Here is a 23124-nt window from a genome sequence, read left to right as displayed (position 1 = left end):
AAGTCTTCTTTTAATGATATACAAGGGCTGTTTTCCTTGGATACTTCCCTCACCATAGGATTATTTATAGACCCAGGCACCTCTGAAGTCTGAAGCTCTTACATTTATTTATTTAAAACCTTTTACTAAAAATCTTTGGTCTGAATATCAAAGATAAGGAAAAAAATGCCATAGGGATATATACTTAAATGCCTAATTAAATTTATACTACACAGGTATAACTATTTGTTAGAAAACACCCCTGAAAGAAAGCTCAAAGAAAAAACATTTTTGAGCGCTCTTAAACCGCAGAGTTAGAGCAATGTCTTATTTATAGACCATATGCAAGGGTAGAAGAGAGAAACAGCGTGTGTTACCCCATTGAAAAAGCAAGAAAAAGCTCTTAGACTAAATAAGTTATCTACAGGAAAAAAGTGCAATTACTGAAAATAGGATGAAAAATAATGCAAATATTAATATGCTACAACCACACAAAAACAATGGTTATATCATGAGCTTATTACTGACTATTTGCAATTTTTAACTCAAATTAAAGGCACCAACATGCAGAAAGGATAAAAGAAATATTTGTAGATTTGCTCTTCTAAAGCCCTTGATGTAGTAAATAGAAAACCTGTCCTACAAATGCTACTTACCATTTATGATACTGGCAGCGTTTTCTCCACACACATTGACTTTCCATTCTTCAGTGAGATAATACCACACTCTTAGTGTACAATCACCTAAGAACTTTACAGAAAGGAAAGGTGTTACTGCAAATAAATAAGAGCTGGTTATTTAACAAATATGTTAAGAAAAACAAACAAACTCATCCTAACATAACTTGAAACAGCTACAATTGAAATATTAATCACTCAGATAACAGATGTCTTTGCAGTATAGACTACACCCCACGTGAAATTCACCATACAGCTGTTGATCCTTTGATTTTCAGTAATGACTATACATATTGGTAAATAAATCTTTCTGTATAAGCAAATTTATAAGAAACATGTTAAATCAAATATTCAAAGTTTTCTTTGGGGGGAAAAAAAGTAATTGCAGATAGAATAATATGTTATGTGATTTTTACCAAGTGAAATAGTATGAAATTAAAAAGAAAAATTAAGTAATTAATTAAGACCTTATAGACATACTAAGATACAGAAAGAAAACTGCTATTAATTTCTAATTAGCTTAGCTACACAAAAAGACTAAAGCCCTGTGTAATTTTTTAGAAGTGCATTCATAGACCATATATGATCATAGTAGAAATATGAAACAGGGTAGCAATGTCTTAAAAGTAACTCAGTGACTTCAGTGACTTCCACTCTTTAGCAGTAGAAAATGTATGGCCTACTAGTGCACACATTAATAACACCAGCTACTGCATGAGAGAGATAGGGGCTCTATTGTCCCTGCTACACCTTTATGCTAACTACATACTTGGAATAGAGAGCACATACTTTGAATTTAAAATAATTAATAATAATAATAATAATAGCTAATCTCTGGAAAAGTAAAAATTGTTTAATTTTTTCTCTGATTCCTATTGAAAATGCAAATACATGTTCCTGGATTAGTTGAAATTTTTAATCATAGATAGCATTTTATTCTGCTGGTAAAGACAGTAACCACTTTAGAAACAGCTAGAAGAATAAAACAACCCAAACATAATGTTTTGGCCTTTTGCGTACCATCACAATAGGGGATATCACAAGCCATTTCTTGTGTTTACAGTCAAATTCTAAATCATTCCACATTGCTCTGATTTTCCTAGTCATGTATCAGAAATATTGTTTTAGAGATAATCCACCCACTATTAGGATTATATGTTCAACTGGATTTTCAAACTAACATGAAATTACATAGCTCAGTCAACTTAGTATGTAAAAGGTTGAAATACATGTTCTGTTTGCTATACATAAACCAAAATACTTTTATTGAATATTTAGATTGCTTTTGTCCAGGTTGTACAGAAATCACAATACTTGAGAACATACACAATAGTTGTTTTTATATTGTGCAATACCAATGCAAATTTTATGAAAGAGATAAGTCAACAGGATAGATGCTGTGTGATTAAAGCAGAAACTGCCACTGAAAAGATGCTAGTGAAATTACCTGTCATTCTCAGAAAGAAAGTCTAAGATAGATAGCACACAAGTTACTTTGTGATGACAGAGATAGCAATACTTTTGTCCAGGAGAAATTCATTGCTCATAGAACTATTGAAAAGAAAGGGCAAGTGGAAAATACTAATTACATTATTCATCCATCATGCCTACTTCAGGTCAGCCACATGAACATCCTAAACTGTCTTTTTCAAGATGCTCTTAGAGAAGGTGGAGCCAAAGTATGATTAAAAAAGTTACCAGTTTTGTAAATTCTAACAGGAATGTCTCAAGTTAAAAATTCCCATGTTCAACTTCAGTAGCACATGCTCAAATGTGAAAAATACATCTCTTACCCCAACAGAGAGTCTACATTCCACAACTGACGTTGCTTACCAAACAGGAGGTGCTATCTCTCCAGAGAAATACAATTTAAAATAAGACAAAAAAAAAAACACACCATGAAAAGTTTTGTGTTTTTTTTTTTTTCTTTTCTTACTCTCTCTTTTTTTCCACTTTCAAGTGCAATTACAATAGCTTCAATGCCATTCTAACATGCACAAATATGCAACTCTCCTGAAGGTGTTGCATGCCACTAAAGGATTCCTAAAGTACAATATATGTCCTTCCTGCTGCTCATTTTTGCACATATATGGGCCCAAATGCCATGTTTCTGACCCAGTTCTAATATAACTCAGATTCATTTTCTGGTAAGGGAGAAGACACGAAAACGTAAAATATATTACAATTTCTTACAGTGGACTCAAGGTTCCCCCAATAATTGTAGTTTCTTACTCTTTACGGTGAATAGCCCTTAGCTTTCTAGGCAGTTAACTGCAAATACTCATTTCATATAGATTTGGTGGAACCAGATTCAAAGCTAATCAGAACCAAACAGAATGTGGACCTGTATTTCAGTCTCCCATATCAAATTCTAGTCTCTGATCATTCAGTCTTCTTTTAAAAAAAAAAAAAAAAAAAAAAAAAAGATTGAAAATTTATTAGAGGTATTAACTCAGTAAGAGTACTTTAGAAAACTTCTAAATTTTGACAGAACAGGAAAATTGTTTCATACCAGTTCAAATATGTAACAAATAGAAAAGAATTCTCTATTTATCTTGCCTCCTTCTTCAACTTTTATAAACATACCTATAATTTTTTTCTAGTTTTAACTGCATAATTACAGTTATTTTCAGCTAAAAAAAAAAGAAAACAAAAAACTTTTCTTCAATGAATTATGAATCCCATTTGATATCCTCCATCCGTATATTGAGGGCTATATGCTAGGTGTGCAGTTCTTCGATCAGAAGCCTGTACAGTGACTAAATGGAGACGTACAACTATGAAGATCATACAGTCTGGCAAATCTTTCTTTTTGAGAATTGAAACAGAGCCAGCAATTGTTGACTGTGTTGCTTTTCCTCATTCATTCAGTGAGATGGATCTACATATCTGAAATGAGGGTGTTACCCCTTTTGTCAGGGTTTCAGAACAAAAAGAATCAAACATTCTACTTCCTTCAGATGCATTTGAGACCTTTCTTCCTGTCAAGATATCCACCATTATTTGGTGAATTCACATCATTCTTTGTTTAATTGATCCACTTTTTCTACTAACAGGTAAAAGTCTGGAAAGAAATTGTTACAGACTACAGAGAAGCAAAAACACCTTTTCTTTTTCCAAAGCAGGATCGACCTGCTGAGCATTTTGCTAACTATACATTAAAAACAAAACAAAACAAAACAAACATTTCAATTGCTTTTTTTTTTTTTTTTTTTAACCATGCCAGGTGAATGGAACTGCAAAGGAACTGCAAAGGAAAAGACTCATGTCCTAGTCAAATAACAAATATTATTTCTTTCACGGAAAGGGAAAATGATGTGCTTCTGAAATGCTCTTTTTGATTTGAATACACTATGACTTGGGATGTCCAAAATGAGGATGGCATGATAGGATATTATCCTCATATGCACCACATGTACTGTATACTGCCTGTATTCTTCCACTTTTCTTTGGACATCTGCTAAAAGACAGGATATCAGGCTAGATGGAATTCTAGTCTAACAGTATTGCAATTTTATGGTCTTTTGTTTTTGTTGTCAACTTATAAACAACAAATATGTTTGCGTTTTAAATCACTAGACTGCATGAAATACTATTCTGAAGATTTAAATATTTCATACTTAACATTCTATTGATTATCTGAGACATAGATTTTCAATTTATTTTAAATGTGTGTATTTTGATACATTCATCTTTCATTTGAGGATCAGATGCTTGTATAAAACGCAAATGTGAATCACACATAAATGTATAACTTTTTCTTTGGCTTTAATTCTCCTTGCCCCATACCAAGCAGTAAGTACAGGTAAGAATTTTCCCAACAGTTTTTCTCTTTCAGACTCATTTGTTTCTTTCCACTCCCATACAACCTTTTTCTTGTGCTGGCAAAAGCATTTAGGGGGCTGTGCAGTGAACCAGATTCTAGAAACTATTCCCGATTAAAACTGACAATTTTAACTGATTTATTTTTGACCTACATCAATTTCCCTATGTGGTTCACTGAATGATGGAACAAAACCCTTGTGCTGTCAGTGGAGCTGCAGAAGAGCTACAATGATTAGACGCAAATGGTGGTGGCTAGGACCGCTTCTTTTAGCAATTATATATTATATATATATTATATTATATATTATATATATAATATATTTTAGCAAATATATCACAGAGTAATAATAGAAATGAGGTGATATAAAGTGTATGAGCCATACTTGTTTTAGGACAATTACATATAACATTATAGATTTACCTGACAACAAAGAAAGCATATTGCTTTAAAACCTATTGAATTGCCAAGAAGGTACTAAAGAGGAAAAAAAGATTCTTTCATACAGTGTAACCTTAAAATAGGTTGCTACATGGTTACAGTGTCATAGATTTTAAGAAAAATATTTTAGCTACTGAGTATTTATAATTAATTATTTAAAAAATAAAATATTTTCAAATATATAACCTCAGAAAATAACATTACTTGATAATGAAACTTCAGATAAGATGTATTGTTAGACAGCACTCACAAAACTAGGAGAAGAAATAGGCATAATCTGAAGCAAGGTGACTACTGGGCAAAACCAAGCAGATTAAAGAGCTAGGGGGTGATCAGGTGTCCTTATGGAACATAAGGAGAATTTTATGTAATAGCCCAGTTCTGTTGAATCCCACGGCTTTGTAATTTTTGGTTACTTTTTTAAAGAATAATCTATAGTTGTATGGAAGCAAAAAATCAGTGGTAGCAATGAAGGTAATCTGGAGGTGCATGTAGACATGCTAATAAACAAAGGTTACCTTTTCCATTTGATTTTGTGATGCAACATAGTTATCCTGCCCTGTGCAGTTCTTAAACACTATACATCTGTCAGATTTCTTCTCAACATTTTTTTATGTGCAGTTGGAAATGACAGATTTGGTTTTCTTTTTCTTGACACCATTATGAAGAACCAGGCCATTCACTGTCCAAGTTACTTTCCTCATTAATGACAGATGGTCTGAAATAAAAAGGAAAAAAAAAGTCAATATTAAAAATTAAAAAATAAAAAATATTCAAAATTAAAAATGGACACATCATGCTCACCTTTCCCTATTACCTTAAAAATACACACTGGCCTGCCTCCACTTTGAGCTCGTATTGTCTGAAATACTACCACCAGCTTCCTACTAACCGTGACATAAGCTGTAGCAAGCTGTCTGCAGTGATAGCCTGCATAAATCATCATTCCTGAAGGGAACAGATGTTCAGGGTATGAAAGAGTAATACCACAATTTAGTCATAATTAAAATTCACCTTAGCATGCCTCTATCAGTGAGCAGAGAGGAACATTTCACTTCTCACCTACAAAAATGAAATGCCTCTCATTTCTTCTGCTTCAGGAAAATTAAGCCTGAACCTTTTGTACATCGTTTGAGTTTCATATCTGACACTGCATCATAGAAATGACATTTTTATTTCACTTCAACTGTTAGTTTTCTTCTTTTCCAAACACTAGAAAATGACCTCTAAATGGTGTAGCACTTCTGCACAAAATGCAGTTACAATTAAATCTTTAGAATATCATTGTACATTGCATGCAAAATATAAACAGGAGCTACCTAGCTATAGACCAAACTGTGGCAATAATCATTGTACTGGTAGTAATTTTTGGTTAGAGATGAATATATTCAAAACTTAGGGGCTGAAGGTCTATAAAAATCATTTAGTAATGTAAGGTCACTAAAATCAGTGGGAGTTAGATGATTAGCTCAGTTAAAAATCTGTTCCTTAGACTAGTAACTGCAATTGATGTTAATGGGATGTGTCTATACACACCATTTCAAAAATGTAAGCCTCATACTGCCATTTTTACAGTCAGACTATGCAGACACATGACAGCTCCTTTGAAAAACTGGTTTCAAGTCACAAATCTTTATATCATGAGGCTACTTTATTAAGTACAAAGCATACACTAATTCCATTAATAGATGTGTCTTCTCTAAACCACAAAAATATAAGCGGCTGGGCTTTACATAGTGATTTGAAGGTCTGAGAAACAAGGTAATTTATTGTGCTATCAACATTGATATTGGCAATTAGTGTGAAAAAAAAAAATCATTATACCATGGATTAGTTTACCAGTTAAGTATCCTTATTGACTGTCAACCTATAGAGGTTCACACTAGATTCTGAAGTCCATGGATCAGATCCTCAGTGAATGTAAACTAGCAAACATCATTGAATTAATTTCAACTATAGTAATTTACCATGACTGAGAATGTGTATTTATAAATCTATTAAGCTAGTAGGGGTAATTTTGTAATCAAAGTTACTTCTCAGTAAGTAACTGAATTTAATTTTGAGGCATTTACAAAACTGAGAAGTTTGTCTTCCTCCACAAGGATACATCTACAGTAACATTCTAGTTCAAACAAATACCACAATTTTTAAGTGAGGAAGCTATAGCTTCCACTTAATGTATTTTGATTCACTTCACAGAGCAGTTTCAGAGTATGCAAACTGATGTTTTTTGCATGAAACTAAACCAATGGAGGTGCTCCAGAAGCGTACCTAAAGCCCTTCCGTAAGTCCACTGCACAGAAAAGAACTAGCTCATAGTAAAATCTCTCACAAGATGTGCAGTATGGACAGAAGTTCCTTTGCACTAACTGCTTCATCCCACAGATCTGTTTTTCATGTGCCGTACAACTTTTTAACACAGATGTAGCTTTGTTGTCCTGATCTGTTCTCCAGAGCTCTTCCTGTTCCTTGTAAATTTCTTAACTTTGCCTTAATTTTATTTTTCAAACAGCACACATGCACTTGCAGTTGTCAGGAAGGTATTCAGTAGTTGCTGTGAAATCCAGTTTGGCATGAGCACATCATATGAACTTGTTAGGAATCTGCTGCTAAAACTCAAAACATTCCCTCTGTCATTGATCAGGTTCCAGCATCAAAGGACTTTGCCAATGCCAGTTGTACTAGGCAAACTCTTAGGGTACAAATAGCCTTTTATATAGCATATATAAAACCAGAACACATTGGGTTCTCATCTCCAACAGCTTAAAGTAACAATGCTAGATCAAGAAAAGCAGGAAGAGTTCACTGAATATCATTAACCATCTGTGCATTTCAGACTTTATTAAACAATTGGGAAGTGTTCATTATTATTGATTTGTAATTCATGCAGGAAGAATGATTTTTTGCTACCTTCTTAGAAACAGGACCCTTAAAAACTTGCAGAGGATTGCACAGAAGAGCTTAAAATAAATATCTCTTTAAAAGGACATGCTCAACCACCAAAGGATATCAATCACTTATCCATACAGAAAGGTTACTTTTAAACTTCATGAACAGCAACAGTTTATGAAGACATTTTTCTTATGGACATTTTTTAATTTATATTCCCACTTCTGTAAAAAGATTATTTTGGTCAACTATGTAGGATACCCTGTCCACACAGCATATAGGATGGCCTGACTATCTCTTGGTACCTCCATCAATACATGTTCCAAGTGGTAATGAGAAAGATTTACATGAATAGCGTATCTTGAATCACACCTACGTGTGACCTATCCAGAAAACTGATTTGGGAATAAAGAGGTGGTTGCAAGACCAGTTTACCTACTGGGAGAAAAAATCTCTACTAACATTGGGCAACAGATCTTAAGATCTCAACTAAGCAATACCAGTGAGTAAAAACATGGATTGACTATCATTTGCAAATTTTTCAAATAGGCGTGTTTTCAAAGAAATTGCAGAAGGCCCTGCCTTGGATGAAGGAGCTCTAACATGCATTGAAAATTTTAATCTAAGTCTGTCCCATGATTAAATTTGATAGGGTATTCATTATATAGTTATTGGACACATATTATATGCTATTTCATATCCAAGCAAGTGTTACAAGTTGACTGGGATAACAGCAAAAGAATGTTTTTCTGTTTAGGTATCGAAACTAAGTGTAGTTTAATTTCTTCCTGTGCAGAGCAGTACTTGGAAAAGAAGTGGCAGCTGATTTAGATTATAATGAAAGATGACAGAAGGTGAAACTTAGAGATTGCTTGGCATTGAATGATAAGAGCCCGTAGATGCCTTCAGGCAAATTTAAGAAGATTACATCTGCTTAAGCCAAAGAATGTGATGAAGAAAAAATTTGCCTACCCTTTAAGGTTACATCTACAATACCCCTTAAGGCTGGCTGGAGAATTGCTCTGAAAGACAAGCTTGTCTATATTCTACAGTATAAGCCTGCGAGGAGGCTTCAAGCACAATAGGAATAAGCCTTCTGGGAATCTCAATGGCCAAAAAATGCTAAACATAACCATTTCTTCCCAGCCTTGACTGAACAAGATGTTAATGTGGTTGTTACGCACACAGAGGGCAGGCACTACAAGGCAATGAATATACTTCTGCCACTTCAGAACCATGTAGACATAAAATCAGGCACTTGAGTCTCTTTGTGTTCCCTTATTTTCAACAAATTACCTTTTCTACCTGAAATTGTCTGAACACTAATGTTGCTGCACGCCCTTAAGCCGTCATGATCCTATCTGATCTGAGAAGCTTGGCAGTTATCTTTTGGGACTCACAAACCAGGAATCCTCTATATAGATATAGAAAAGAGATAGGCTTCTTGCAGGGGAACAATAAAAGGACATGAGAAAGCAGTCACAGCTGCAGCATGGGAAAATTTAACTAAATACAAAGGGAAATAAATCACAGTAATTAAGCAGTGGAATGGCTTGCCCAGATAGGTAGAGGAATTTCCATCTTTGGAAATTTTCAAAACTTGACTGGACAATGCCCCCAGCAACCCGTCCTACTGTTGAAGTTAGCCCTGCTTTGAGCAGACCACACCAGATGACCTGCAGGGGTCCCTTTCAAGCTAAATTATTCTGTAGTTCTCAGTAATCTGCCCCTGCACAGCAAATAGTTTGTAAAAGCTACTGCCAACCATAACATAGCTTAATTTTTAGGTCCTAACCACTAAGCACTTGATACTGCAAACTTACAAATCTTAATCTAGCTTTTTGTACATATATTTTAATTTTTACATATATTTTAATGCTGGAATGTACCATGATTTTCAAAAAATAAATTCTATGATTGGTATTATACTTAAAGTTAGCTGTTGAAATGGTATAAACAAGATCAGCATCAATGCAAACAATTCACTATAGAAAGTGGAACTACAGAACTCAGCAAATTAAAATTACAGTTAGAACTGTGGATAAGCAGAATATATTACCTAAATGGAAGTAACTCTGCCAAAACACACGGTAACGTTGCTACTGCTAGTTAAAGCAGTTGCAAATCTTTAATCATCTCAAGATGGCAGAGTTACAGTTCAAATTCTTATACCATGGAATCCCTTCCTGGAGCAAAAGGCCTCTTAATGATATGATGACACAGAAGCTTGCTAATAAGTATGAAGAATACCACTTTCAGAATAACAAACATAGATTCATAAAGCACATAAATTTTAATCTGAAATTCCCTAAGTACTGACCAGACCGTTCATGGTCTAAGGCCAGGTTTATGTTACATATATTTCCTATCACAATGAACTTATTTCAAAATACACTAATTCATTTTTTTTTGTTTTCCCAACACCTACCTCCTTCATTCATGATAACTTTATACCATCATTGCATGACAAAACTTACAGAGTTATAAGAAACTTTCTTCATATTATAATAAAACAGAAGACTTATAGGCTTAAAGGGACTACCAAACGGTATTCCCAATACAGCAATATTTTATGCTATGTACTAATATTATTTATATATACACATACATTTTACTTTAACTTCTTCCCCTTTCCTCTCACCTTGACATAAATAAATAGTAACAGATACCTAATACAACTTCAATAACCTCATGAATAAAAAAAAAAAAAAACTTAGTCTGCAAAAAAAATAATTTTATTTTAATCTAATAAAATCAGGACATAATTTTCTTTGCTAACATTTATAAAATTCTGAAAATTGAGTGATACATTTTAAAGGGAGAGTAATGGAGAAGTGAATCTACAATTCATCTTATATACTAATACAATTGTTTCAGTGTAATAAATACTACATTCTCTGAAATATATTTATGAAATAAGAACGAGCGCCCAAGTTCCCTAAAATATAAGCATTCTAGTAGTAACAACACATAAAGTTGCATTCAATTACATCTTTTGTTCAAATCACAGATGTCTCTGTATTTGGGAAATATATTATGCCCAGGTCACATTCCTGTGTTTAGGTAAGTTTACAGTCACTCCCTTTTCTTTAAATACTTGAGAGTTTTGTTGTTTCTACATGTTCTGAAGTGTCATCATTTATTACCACAGGCACAATTGCTATATTTAACTAATAATGACAGCAGTTGTCATTAGAGTTTAAATTCACTAACACTAGTCTGACGTATTATTTGAAGTATGTCTTAATTCTAAATTTGATTAAAATTACAAACATCCCATCTTTTCTGCCAATCAAATATTTCATTCCCTTGCCCTCAAGTTTTCTATGACTCTTCATAGAAAGAGGTCATGGTATTAGTGTCCATTTAAACTATTAAAGACCCCCAGGTTGTGAAAATACTTTTACACACTTTTTCCAAAGCACAAATATAAATTTAGCTTCATCAGTGAATGACGAATGTTTTCCACAATGTTTTGTGTGACAGAAATCTAAAATCCACAATTTACTTCACAAAAGTCAAATTAAATTCTCTTTAAAAACGAGTGTACATTTTACTTTGTGAAATAACTGAAAATATACATATGATTAGCAATTAAAACTGCTAACACTAATCTTACAAGTTAAACATGGAATCAATATTAGAAGTTAAGCAAAAGTTCCTATGATTATATGAACAGTCCAGAAGCAATGAAAATTGTTTCAAGAAATCCAAAATTTGGTGGTGTTAGTTTAAAATAAATAATTAACATTTGTTCATGTCATTTCAAACGAATTCTTCCCCTATTTACACTCAAGTAAAGCTGAAATTATTTGTGGAATTAAGCAAGTGTAAATGCGAGACAGAATAAATATGGAGCCCTGAAGAGACTGCATCAACAACACATCATGCTAAAAACATTTAGAGACTGGATGAAGGGTTAAGGCTCTTTGCCTCTATCTTAGCCCAAAATTCAATTAATAGGTTTATAGTTTACAATGCAAATATTTTTCTTCCATTTGGCAGACACGTGAGAGACTGTCTCTTAGTCACTATTCCTCTCATTTTTTTTCCTTGAACTTCTACTTTTCCTGAATTAGCATGATAATGCTTGGAAGATTGTGTTATTCTGGATTGGGAAATACTTCTCCATTCTGCACGACTGGCAACCAATTTTTGTTACAGAGAGTTATATCAAGTGTCAGAGATTCAATTAAAAATTACTTTAAATAGATTCTTACTGCAGTCTGTAGATTAGCAGGGATACGGATCTCGATGTTTTGCATTTCTTGAAGAATGTTTCATCTTAACACTCCTGATTAGTGCAAACAAAGAAACAAAGACAAAGGTTCTACAGGCCAAGATCGTTAGCTGATGTTATGTGAAAGGTACGGAGAACATTTTATTACAAGCCCTGGTTCTTTGTATGCATAAGGATGTCTCAGAATTTACACTGGATCTGTCTTCCGGGATACCTCTGGGAAGGTCTTAGGTCGAATTCAACTACTGATTAAACAGAGCTGTACTTTTCACATTTAATTACGTTCTGTTTGCTGTACGTTATTGCTTCCATTTTTTAATTCAAAATATATATTTTTGAAATTAAATTTGGAAAGTAATTTTCCGGTCTAGAAAATAGCATTATTCTTGTTGTATTACAGTATTGCTGACTTTAAGCGCTTCGGTGACTTTTCTGTCCTGACCTGTATAGTTTTTCTGTCCTGTATAAAACCTTACTTGGTTTTTACAAATATGTACGTGTCTGTGCGTGTGTATAAAGAAGATAGCACATACAATATTTTTATACACACACAATATGTTTGTATGTGTATATATATATATAAACATATTATCACTTTTGGCTATCAATCTACAACTTCTAGTTAAGTCATCATCCTCATTCCATAAAGATTATTGTACACTCCAAGAAATCAGTCTGGTCATGGTGGAAAATTTACTTACAAACTAATAACATCATCAAGCTAAAGTATGCCACAAAGGCTTCTCATATTTCTTTAAGAATCCACTAAGGTTAATGCACAGGAGAGTAAAGTCCAAGTCTGGAAAATAAAGTTAAAGCCTGACAACAAACATTTATTATGGTTATTCAACCATCAGTTAAGAATAATCTCCGTTCTACTGACATTTCTCTCAATGAGCACGGTTTTTACCTTTCCAGCTTTAAGGATATGGTTTAGTGGAGGACTGGTTAGTGTTAGGTCAGAGGTTGGACTCAGTGATCTTGGAGGTCTCTTCCAACCTAGGTGATTCTGTGATATGATCAAGCTACTTTCTAAGTAAAGTATCCAATTCCACTTTGATTCAGGAACTTCTATAGCTTACAAAAAATCACTGTTCAAATCTTATCCTATAAGTCAAATGAGCTGATAGTATACAATGACATGCATATTTCTGCATACTTTTAGGAATATTTTATAGCATATTCCTTTTTCATATCAAAATTCCAGTACATATGCATTTAAATGATAGTATATAATACAGTAATTACAAGAAAAATTGTAATAAAATGTATGAACTTTAAATTCTTAGAGTTTTTTGTTTTTCTGAAAATTGTATGTGACATGACAACTTCAGTTTTTACATATTGATAAGAAAAAACACTATAGTATTTTTATGCTTGGAAGTGAAACATTTCCAAATCAATCAATAATCAGAATGGGGAGAATCAATCATTTAACTGACACTTACTCCTTACTGAAAAGGAAGTCTTATTTTAAGTGTACTCACAAACATTCTTGTCAATTGGAACCTGTCTTGGTAAACTATTAAATGGTATAGTTCAGTTTCACTTTTAACATACAATAATGCAAACATATACATCTTACAGCTATAAATCTAAAGGGAGGATTACAGATATTTAGGCAAACTAGTAAAAATGTGAACTTTTATTTACTAATTGTTTCCACATCTAGTGTTCATAGACAGTAGCAACACAATGTCAGAATTGTTAGATCATGCTAAAAAAGGTTTAAATGTTTATAAAAATTACCGTTGAATAGAAAATAAAATAAAAGGTACACTCATCCACTATTAACTGCAATAAAAGTATTTTGGCCAAAATGCTGTCTTTAGGACTTGATTCAATTTAAGATTAACACAGCTAAATTAGCTGTCTACTACAAGTAAATTACCTATATGTGATCTGCACATCTTAGCCCCCATTATAGTCAGTGGAGGTCTGGTCCGTATAGTCATATAAATATGTAAATACTTAACTTCACTACTCTGAAGACGCCTGCAGAAATCACTGATGTTACTCTCAGTAGTACAGAGTGAATGAGACCTGAACATAATGGTTTTGTATTGCAGTCTAAATCCATAACTGATCAGTCACCCAAAGCTCCTTTATCTCCAACTTAGTAACTCCAAAGCACGATCAAGTTGAACGGCTAACACAGAAACTTAAAAATTATTGAGTGGAAGCTTACAAGTGGCCATGGTTTACATAACAGCATGGCTGATTAAATGCACAAACCCTTTAGGAAAGAGCAATAGCCAAGTGATTCTTTTATCATGCAGGGTTGCTAAATGCTAATTTAATGGAATTAAATTAAATTGAAAGAACTTAGTTTCAGTTTAAAAAATTGGTAGCTAATGAAGAAAAAACAAAGCAGTGCACTGCTGAGACACCTGAAATTCAAGTACAAAGAGGTTTGGAAGTACTATAAGAACTGACAGGATAAACAAGAGGAATTAAAAAGAAGAAATAAGAACATCCAATATTTTTTCAAGTTCAGTAACTGGTAGATATACAATTGCCTGCAAACAAACACTCAAGTACATGATATTCCATATATTTCCAATGAAAATTAATTAAACATGATTATTGGAATAAGACCTTAACTGATATGTCACATGTATTTATTATAAAGATTGATAATCAAATCAAAAAAAGTGACAGCTTTATTATTTTTTTATATATATCTCAGATGACAAAATTTAACAAATTATCTCTGTATCCCCATTAACTTCACCCAAATGTCAATTTAATATATCAGAAAGATGAGAAAGTGAGTAAGTCCAAATAAGCTGGATGAAGCTATCAACTTCTCTGGGAATTCTCTGGGAATGTCAATTTATGCAGGTATTTGTACCACTTGAAGCAATGAAGGTACACACAAGATGTTATACTCTTGAACCACCACATTGTGACTGGTTCAGTATTTGAAATACAGATTTCAACAAAGGTTTTAAATACCTTGTAAGTATTTATGTGTAACTATATACATAAAAAGTCTGATTTCTGTGTGATCACATGTACATATTTGCAGGGCTGGGACTTTACAATTTATCACTGATCTCCCATTCCCACGCAAAAAGGATTTGATACTGATGTTTGACCTTGTTATCTATGTGTTAAGAATTTAAATGCAGCAATCAGTATGTTCATACTGACAAGTCATACTACTCTATGCTGTATTCCCAGTCTTGGGCTGGAGAAAGAAAATATAAAATACACACTGTATGTCCCTATGTATACTCATACATCTCTAAAATCTTCAATATATTGAAACTAATTTAAAGTTTATATATATATATTTGACCCTCGTTACCATATATGTATAAAAAAATATAAGCAAAAAAAAAAAAAGTACTATGGAATGTCATATAGAGAATTAATGAACATCAGTTCTGATTTTTGAGCACATGGAATTCTACATTAACTGTCATTTTCTAGTTCTATTACGCTTGTAAACAGTATTAAAAGGCCTATTTTCTGGTATTGGTGTCTTTTCTACTTGCAGCAGTGACTTTTTCCTGTTATACTTACCCTTTTAATGGACACACAATATGCTACTTTGTGCCCAAGCTCACCTACTCTTTCTTTTCTCAAAAGACAAGGCACATCTGCCACCTGCTCTAGTCTGTGTCCCAGCAACAACTGTCGAGCAGCAAAAAGATTGATTATCAGTCAAAAACCATTCAACAACACCAGATTTTGGTAGGTTAAGCTTGCTGATCCAGCAAGAGATGGTGTGAAATTTTCAGTAACATGTGCCAACATTTTGGTGCTAAAAGAACAGCAGTGCATGTCACAATGAAACACAGCCAAAGATATGCAGACAAAGCACAGAAGTTTTTGTTTTGAACTTGGCTTGAAAAAGGAAAACGAGAGAAAGAAAAAAAGACTCACTTAATGATTTGAAAATCTATCATAACACTAGGATATATGCAAGAAGAAACTATAGTAACAAATTATAGTGGTACCCACATAGAAATGCTACAATAATAGTATTATTTCAGTGATTTGTACAATACAAATAGCAATGTTATCAGACACTTTTGCAAGAATAAATACAAAGATTTGTGCCTTTTACTGAATATATAGCTCATTCACTATAGCCATTCCAGTGAATGGATCATCTGTATCAAACTCACAATAATTTTCACACTATCAACAACAGCTTATAACGTGTAAAATTGATGATGTAAGACAAAGGTTTACTTACATAAGTTTCATACATGAATACCTTCACAAATATGCAAACCGTGCCTTTAATTACAGGACTTAGATGATAAAATCTCTACTAATTAATATTAGATTTTTATGGATATACAGAGAGCTATGTAGTAGTCATTTTCTGAGGCTAATAGCCCGTTTTAAGTACTATCTAGGTATCTTGAAATGTTATCTGCATTAAGAAATATTAATATATGTGAAATAATTAAAGAACAGTCATTGTTTCAATATTTACAAATTCAGAATGAAATATTTAACACTAATGTCTCATAATACTTCCCAAGGTAACAAATGTTGTTCAAAAATTACGTAGAAAAATAAAACTGAAGACTCATGTCTAAAGAAAGTACGTAAGGAAAATAAGCATGCCTGAAAGCGTAAAGAGCATATATAACATATATAATATCCATATAAAATAAGCTCACTAGTTGAATTATTTCTCTTCTAATTTTCTGCTTTGCTGTAACTAACATTTTTAAAAATATAGCACTCATTTTACTAATCCAACATTATATAAATTGGACTGTTTGATATAATGGTAGACATTTCACTATAGTTGCTTCTACCCACACATACACTGTCCTAATAATCATTTTGCTTTTATAATATATTAGCTTACATCAATTAAAGGTTCTTTATTACAAATTCCACATGAACTAATCATTGGCATCTTCAATTTGATACCAAACTATTTAAGTTAATGTTCTAAAATGTTGTCACAAATTTGTTGCAGAAACCTCAGAAATCTCTTCATGATCTTAACATATGATAAAGAAAATGATTTACATTCACATTTAAAATGTGAATGATTCAGGAATAGTTTTCCCCTTGTAAAAAATGTAACATAATTACCAGATTGGTAAAGAAATCAGAAGAAAAGAAAATGGTTAATAATGGTCTCACTGAACAATTAAAAATTAATAAAGCATGGTAAAGTAGATATTCCCTATTGATGGATTATACTTCCAAAAAATTTAAAATAATGACATTAATGAATCCAATCTTATATTCTGGATTATTTTTACTAGTGGAATATGCTTAATTAATTATGTCTGTTTGATGTCACTGAAACTAAACAGTAAATTCAATAATCTCTTTACATTTTCACCATTTAACCTCCTGCAGGCTCCCTAATGTCTATTCAGATCTATATTAAATTAAGTACCAATGCTAATGAAGGGCAATAAACGTGGCTGTCAGTAGATTTTTCTTTCATTAAGCACATTATCCTCTTACTGAGCTGTAAATGAGTAAACATTAGTTTTGTTAAACCATGCAAAAAGATAGGATGAAAATCATTTTTAATTGCAACCCTTAAGCCATTTGCTGGGGGTTCTCAGTTTTGTTTTTGTTTTTTACCTTTAATTCTTTTGAATGGATCTGTAAAGGTCTCTTCCACTGAAATATAAATGTCGGCATCATGGGGTACGTCTTTAGGTTCTAGTTCTTCAGTGCTGTCTGCCAAGAACATTCATTGTGCAGCCATGTTCAGGTTCAGCTTTTCAGTGCACTCCTCCAGCAGCTAAATGAATACAAGAGGTAAGGAATGCTGATTACAATCATATTTATTTTATTTTATGATCAGTATTTAGCCAGAAAAAAAAAGGGGGGGGGGGGGGGGACCAGAAATCCATTCTCAACTAATTTACCAATCAATTAACAGCATTATAGGTCCTTCAGTGTTTTAGTGATTACTGCCAGAAGTCATGGGATAACAAAATGAGAAAAACATATACCCTTAAAAGGATTGGTTTAAAAGTGTTGTGCTCTCGCCTTTCAATGACAAGTAACATTGTGCATTTTTCACTTCTGTATTTCTGCAGTTTATTTCACTTAGTGGTTATAAGAATTTTTAACAAGTCACATTTTAGGAACAGCGTAAAAAGAAAGAATAGTTTCATATAAGTTTACATTAAAGGAAAAAAGCATTTTTGTTAGGATTTGGAGCAAAAGCTATAATTGTGCATGTAAGAAAACTTTTATTAGAAGTTCCGGAATTAATTAAGCACAGAGAAACTTTAGCAAAGATCTTTCCTGTGCCATTCTTGTAAGCTATGACTTTGATTACATTTGGCTGCTGTTTAATAACTTCAGATACTTCAAACGCCTTCTGGACGTGCCAGAATTTTGAAACAGAGAAGCAGACAGCACTGCTAATTCTGTTGAAGAAATTCAGTTTATGATGTTAATAAAAGAATACAATATTATTGACCCTTTTTATTTTTTTGTAAACTTTTTTTGGAACTTTTATAATTGTGCAAGAAGACAATCTGGATGTATTGTCATTAAAATTATTCATAGTATAAGAATTTATTTCCTAGCATATGAGTTAAAAAAATAGAAACTACAGATAAATTGGGTTGTTTTAAGCAAAATAAATCTAGGCTATCCCAAGATGACCTTATCTGGAACTTTCTAGAATACTCAAAGTAGTTCTATAACACTACCATGAAGTACTTTTATGAAGTATCATAGGAATTTAACTTAATCACTTAACTAATTATAAAAGTATTTCTCAAAATCTATAGTGCAAGTAAACAATTAAAAAAAAAATGATTCTAAGAAAATATAATTTAAAAGTGTTTTCAAGGCATACCGTATAGGTTATTGCTTCTAGTTCAACAAGTAAGAACTGACGTCAGAATCTCTTCTCAGACAAAATTTCAATCAAATTGACAGCAATTATGCCTGTACAGTGGTTGCAGAATGGGGCTTATTGTTAATGGTTTCTGTTTCCCAGATAGCACAATATATTCAGTATAGATGGCAGAATAATGTTAAATAAACTGATACTCAGTAAAAAAAAAAAAAAAAATCATAACATTTCTTAAATGCTCATACCACAAACAACATCTGTATGGGCTATTTTAAGAAAAGAAAAAAGAAAAAAAAAAAAAAGAAGAAGAGGAGACAGAGGGAGGGTAGTTTATAATAAAATCTCATACTTCACCAAGAACATTTGTGGCATATGGTCTCCGTCCTAGTCTGCAACAAGAGGTTGAGTGCAAAACTCAAAATTCGTTCAAGGCCTAAGATTTTAAATTATATTCTATGAAAATCCTTTGCAATACTTCCATTCATTCAGTGAATGCTGAACTGATACTTCACTTAAAGCATACTGGTCTGTGACAATCTTACATATTTTACTGTTTCCACATTTCTTAAATGACAAAATGATCACTTAAGAATTCTAGCCTTTTTGTCTTCTTTTTAGTGTTTCTAAAGCAAGTCATGCTATCGTATCAGAATAGCTACTTCTCTGTTGAGTGCTCAACCGTATGAATGGAAAGCCAGAACATGGCCCCCTTAAAAAGTAATTACGAATTTATTTATTTATTAGAGTTTAACATTTTCATTCACTGGGGGAAAGTATATTAAGCTATGTATCTTATCATACAAAACTAGCAATTATGAATATCTCACTGGTTTTGAATTCAGCCCTATAAACCCCCCCCCCCCCCACACACACACACACAAAATAGAGCTATTTATATTCTATCTGAGATCATGTCAGCACACAAATGAGGGGAAATCTGGATAAATGCAAGCATCAAGATTTGTCTAAGTTAACACCAATTTAGCAACTCAGAATAGAATGCACTAACAAAAAGCTTTTGATGAGGACATCTAAATCAAACACACTAAAATACACTCTTATTCAACAGGTCTTCACTTCAGTCACCTTTATGGTACATTGCAAAATCCAACTGTTCTTTTGGCTTTTTCCATTTTTTTAATTTTTGGCTTAATTATAGAGAATCAAACTCTTCTTTAAAGAGAATCAACCTGATGGATATCACCCACTCGTTGCTAGGCATACTAAAAATTTGAAAAGCAAACTGGGATGCCTGTTTTATTGTCATTTTATTTGTCTTTCAGAAATGTTTGATTAAAATCAATACAGTTTTTAAAATCATATACTCTAAGAACTTGTTAGGTCAAGAAATCTTAATAGAAGTTAGCAAGGTCTGTTCGAGAACATTAACTAGATCATCATTACAAGGTGACTGAACTGCATCAGACATGATTAAAAGCAACAGAGTAGAGCTTTGATTACCTTAGCTGACCTGCGGGAACACTTTCAGGTCTGTTTCTCTTCAATGGTGATAATAAGAAATTGTCTGTACTGCTTGATTTGTAGCTGTCTATATGTCTGATACTCCATCACAGCTCTGAACTTATTTTGTTTGATGTGTAGAAAAATCTTGAAGCCTTGACCTTCTTGATACCATTGCTGATTGCAGACATGTTATGGACAAATAGAAGTTGTCTAGAGCTTTGCTTCCCTTCAGTATTTTCAAGAACTGCTTTTGCATAGAAAGAGAAACATTTTCTGAAACAGAAATATGATAAATATACTTAAAATCTTTTTTTTTTTTTTGATCTTTTTTTTTTTTTTTTTGATTCTTTTTTCTTCAAATTCAGCTCAATTCAGTTATTTCAATTAATCTTTTCATAAGCTAGGGCCATACTGGGAATTGTATCCAGTGCTGTTGGACAGGATTAAGGGGAGGTATGGTAGGTATTTCAGCTATACTATACTACACTAGCATTGTCTGTGCTAGCTAGTCTTCCTTCATATACAATCAATATAAAATTGTCTGAAAGAGCTAAAACAAAAACAAAACAAAAAGATTCAAACATTACAATAATGTGAACAGAAGCCTTCAACTTTTAGTTTGAGGTTACTACTAATGGCTCAAAATTACCTTATACCACAGCTCAAAAACACGGATGGAATATTGACCCACTGGAAGATCACACAATCTCATTTTATCCTATCTTTGGAAGACCTGAGTCACCACTAGTATAACTGTGCCAACAGCAGCATCGAAGATCAAGACAGAATTGGATGAGGTCAAGTCCTCATTCTCCTTTCATATTCAAGTAATTGTTAAGTGTCAGAATATTCCCACTATAAATTACAAAAATGAGGTCACAACAAATATGAACTTCAAAATTTATCTGCATGAACTGCAGTATGTATACCTAGGAAAGCCTTACACTAAAATACCATGAACACTGGAATACTAAAGGTTGGAGTTCAACCAAAAAATTCTTTTTAGTATTACGACTGAACATATTTTGTAGGGCTACACACCTACAGGATTACTATTATTATTGATCCCCAGTCCTTGTTCAGCTTTTTTCTTAAAATTTACCACCATCTACTATTTATACATACAGCATATGTAAACTTTAAGGTACTTGTACGTGCACTCCAACTCCCTAACAGAGAAACAGGCTTCAGAGAGAAAATGAAAGCATGCAGTTACCAAGAGTAATCTTACTCTTGCAGTGCACAACTGTTTTATACTTTGAAAAAACTCAAGTTCAGATGTAACCATGGTGTCCATACTTCTGGAGATTAAACAACACCATGAAATTAAGGTCTTAATGTGTGGAAACCTCATAAAAGACCTGTTATGAAATGGTGCTTAATAGTCAGGAAAACCAGCTTGGTACTCCTTATTAAAGCAAAATTTCTTTTGAGTCAATGGTAAATTTAGCTGGCTGCAAACACAAAAGTGTTGTGATCTTATTTTTATTGCAAAGTAAAGATGCCCAGATAAAGTTAGAGGGAGAAGAGGTTACCAAAAATTTAACAGGATAAGAAATGTAAAGAAAACTAAAAACCTAAAGAGCTCTAACAACTATTTTCTTTCTAAAAGCAATCAGACTGATGCTTACTCATGGACAAACCACTGCAGTCTTTCTGTAACTTTCTTTATGAAATTTTACTTTCAGTTAGTCCTATGTGCTGATTTATTTATTTTCTTTTAATATATATACACAAGAGATCAAAGTTGTTATTCTACTCTGGTGAAATTTTCTAATTATTCATTATTACCTAAATAATGCACATTTCTCAGTATTTCTTCTTTAGAGAGGAAACAACAGTATACTAAAGAAAAGCCAACAGCCCATTCAGTTATTCTAAGACATGAATCTGCACATGGCAAATATTCTTTTCCCTAAGTCAAAACCATAGTCACTTTAACAGACGTTGGTTCAGCAACAGCTATACAGGTCAAAGTTATCACACAGTTTTGGATGTGAATTCAACAGCAGGATAATGACAGTTGCCAAGGATTTGTACTTGCTGTCGCTTAGTACTAGTGTTGCCTGTCAAATTGTCTCTTTTTCTTATACAGAAGGCATGGAATTTTTTATGGATAGCAATTACTTACAATATACAATGAAGTACATCAGATGTAACAACCACCCTTTAGCCCTTCATTATTTGGTTGTCTCTTTGTTATATCTAGTCATCCATTTTCACCTAAATTATTTATTTATACTGCATATTTGACAAGCATTTTTTTTGCTTTATATTTTTTCAGTAGTTGTTCAAAAGATATAGTCATTTACTTTAATATTCTCCCATTAAAATTTACATATGTAAATTTACCTTATTATTTTTATTTTTGTAATTGCACTTTGGATTTCTCAAGAAAAGCACTATCTGCATGGCAAAGGCATTTTACTTATCTACTATTAAAAATGAAAATAATAGCAATATCAGATCTTGACTATAATGGAGGGGTTAAGGATATCTTATGTTTACTCACTATTTGTTTGCATTGTTACAGTATTTTTCGCCAGCCATATTTCATATTTATTTGCACTTATATTATTGTTCCATTACATGCATGTATGCTCCACATAACTGTATTAATGTTTATTTATATTGACATACGAGAATGTGATGTTTCAAGTATTACAATCCTGAAACATTTGCTGGTACAGGCTTGTATTAACATCATGATAAAATCTGCGAAAATTCTAAATGCAGTTTTATTGTACCACAGTATATATCACGTATATGATACAAAGCAAAGCCTAACGGTTTT

General features: G+C 32.7%; 1 protein-coding gene across 1 annotated transcript in view; it reads right to left on the bottom strand.

Annotated features, from left to right (window-relative positions):
• Positions 1 to 23124, bottom strand: part of DCDC1 (doublecortin domain containing 1) — a 247801-nt gene that overhangs the window by 216331 nt on the left and 8346 nt on the right. Inside the window, exons 2-5 of the mRNA XM_084521002.1 lie at positions 20328 to 20603; positions 17630 to 17792; positions 5439 to 5638; positions 636 to 729 (exon numbers count right to left, since the gene is read on the bottom strand). Coding sequence (XP_084377128.1) covers positions 636 to 729; positions 5439 to 5447 — 103 coding nt within the window. The 5' untranslated portion in view covers positions 5448 to 5638; positions 17630 to 17792; positions 20328 to 20603. The remainder of the gene's footprint in view (positions 1 to 635; positions 730 to 5438; positions 5639 to 17629; positions 17793 to 20327; positions 20604 to 23124) is intronic.

This window comes from Aythya ferina, assembly GCF_964211825.1.
Source record: "Aythya ferina genome assembly, chromosome: 5".
Classification (NCBI taxonomy): Eukaryota; Metazoa; Chordata; class Aves; order Anseriformes; family Anatidae; genus Aythya; species Aythya ferina.
The sequence above is the reverse complement of the archived record's forward strand: the minus strand, read 5'-3'. Positions and strand labels throughout refer to the sequence as shown.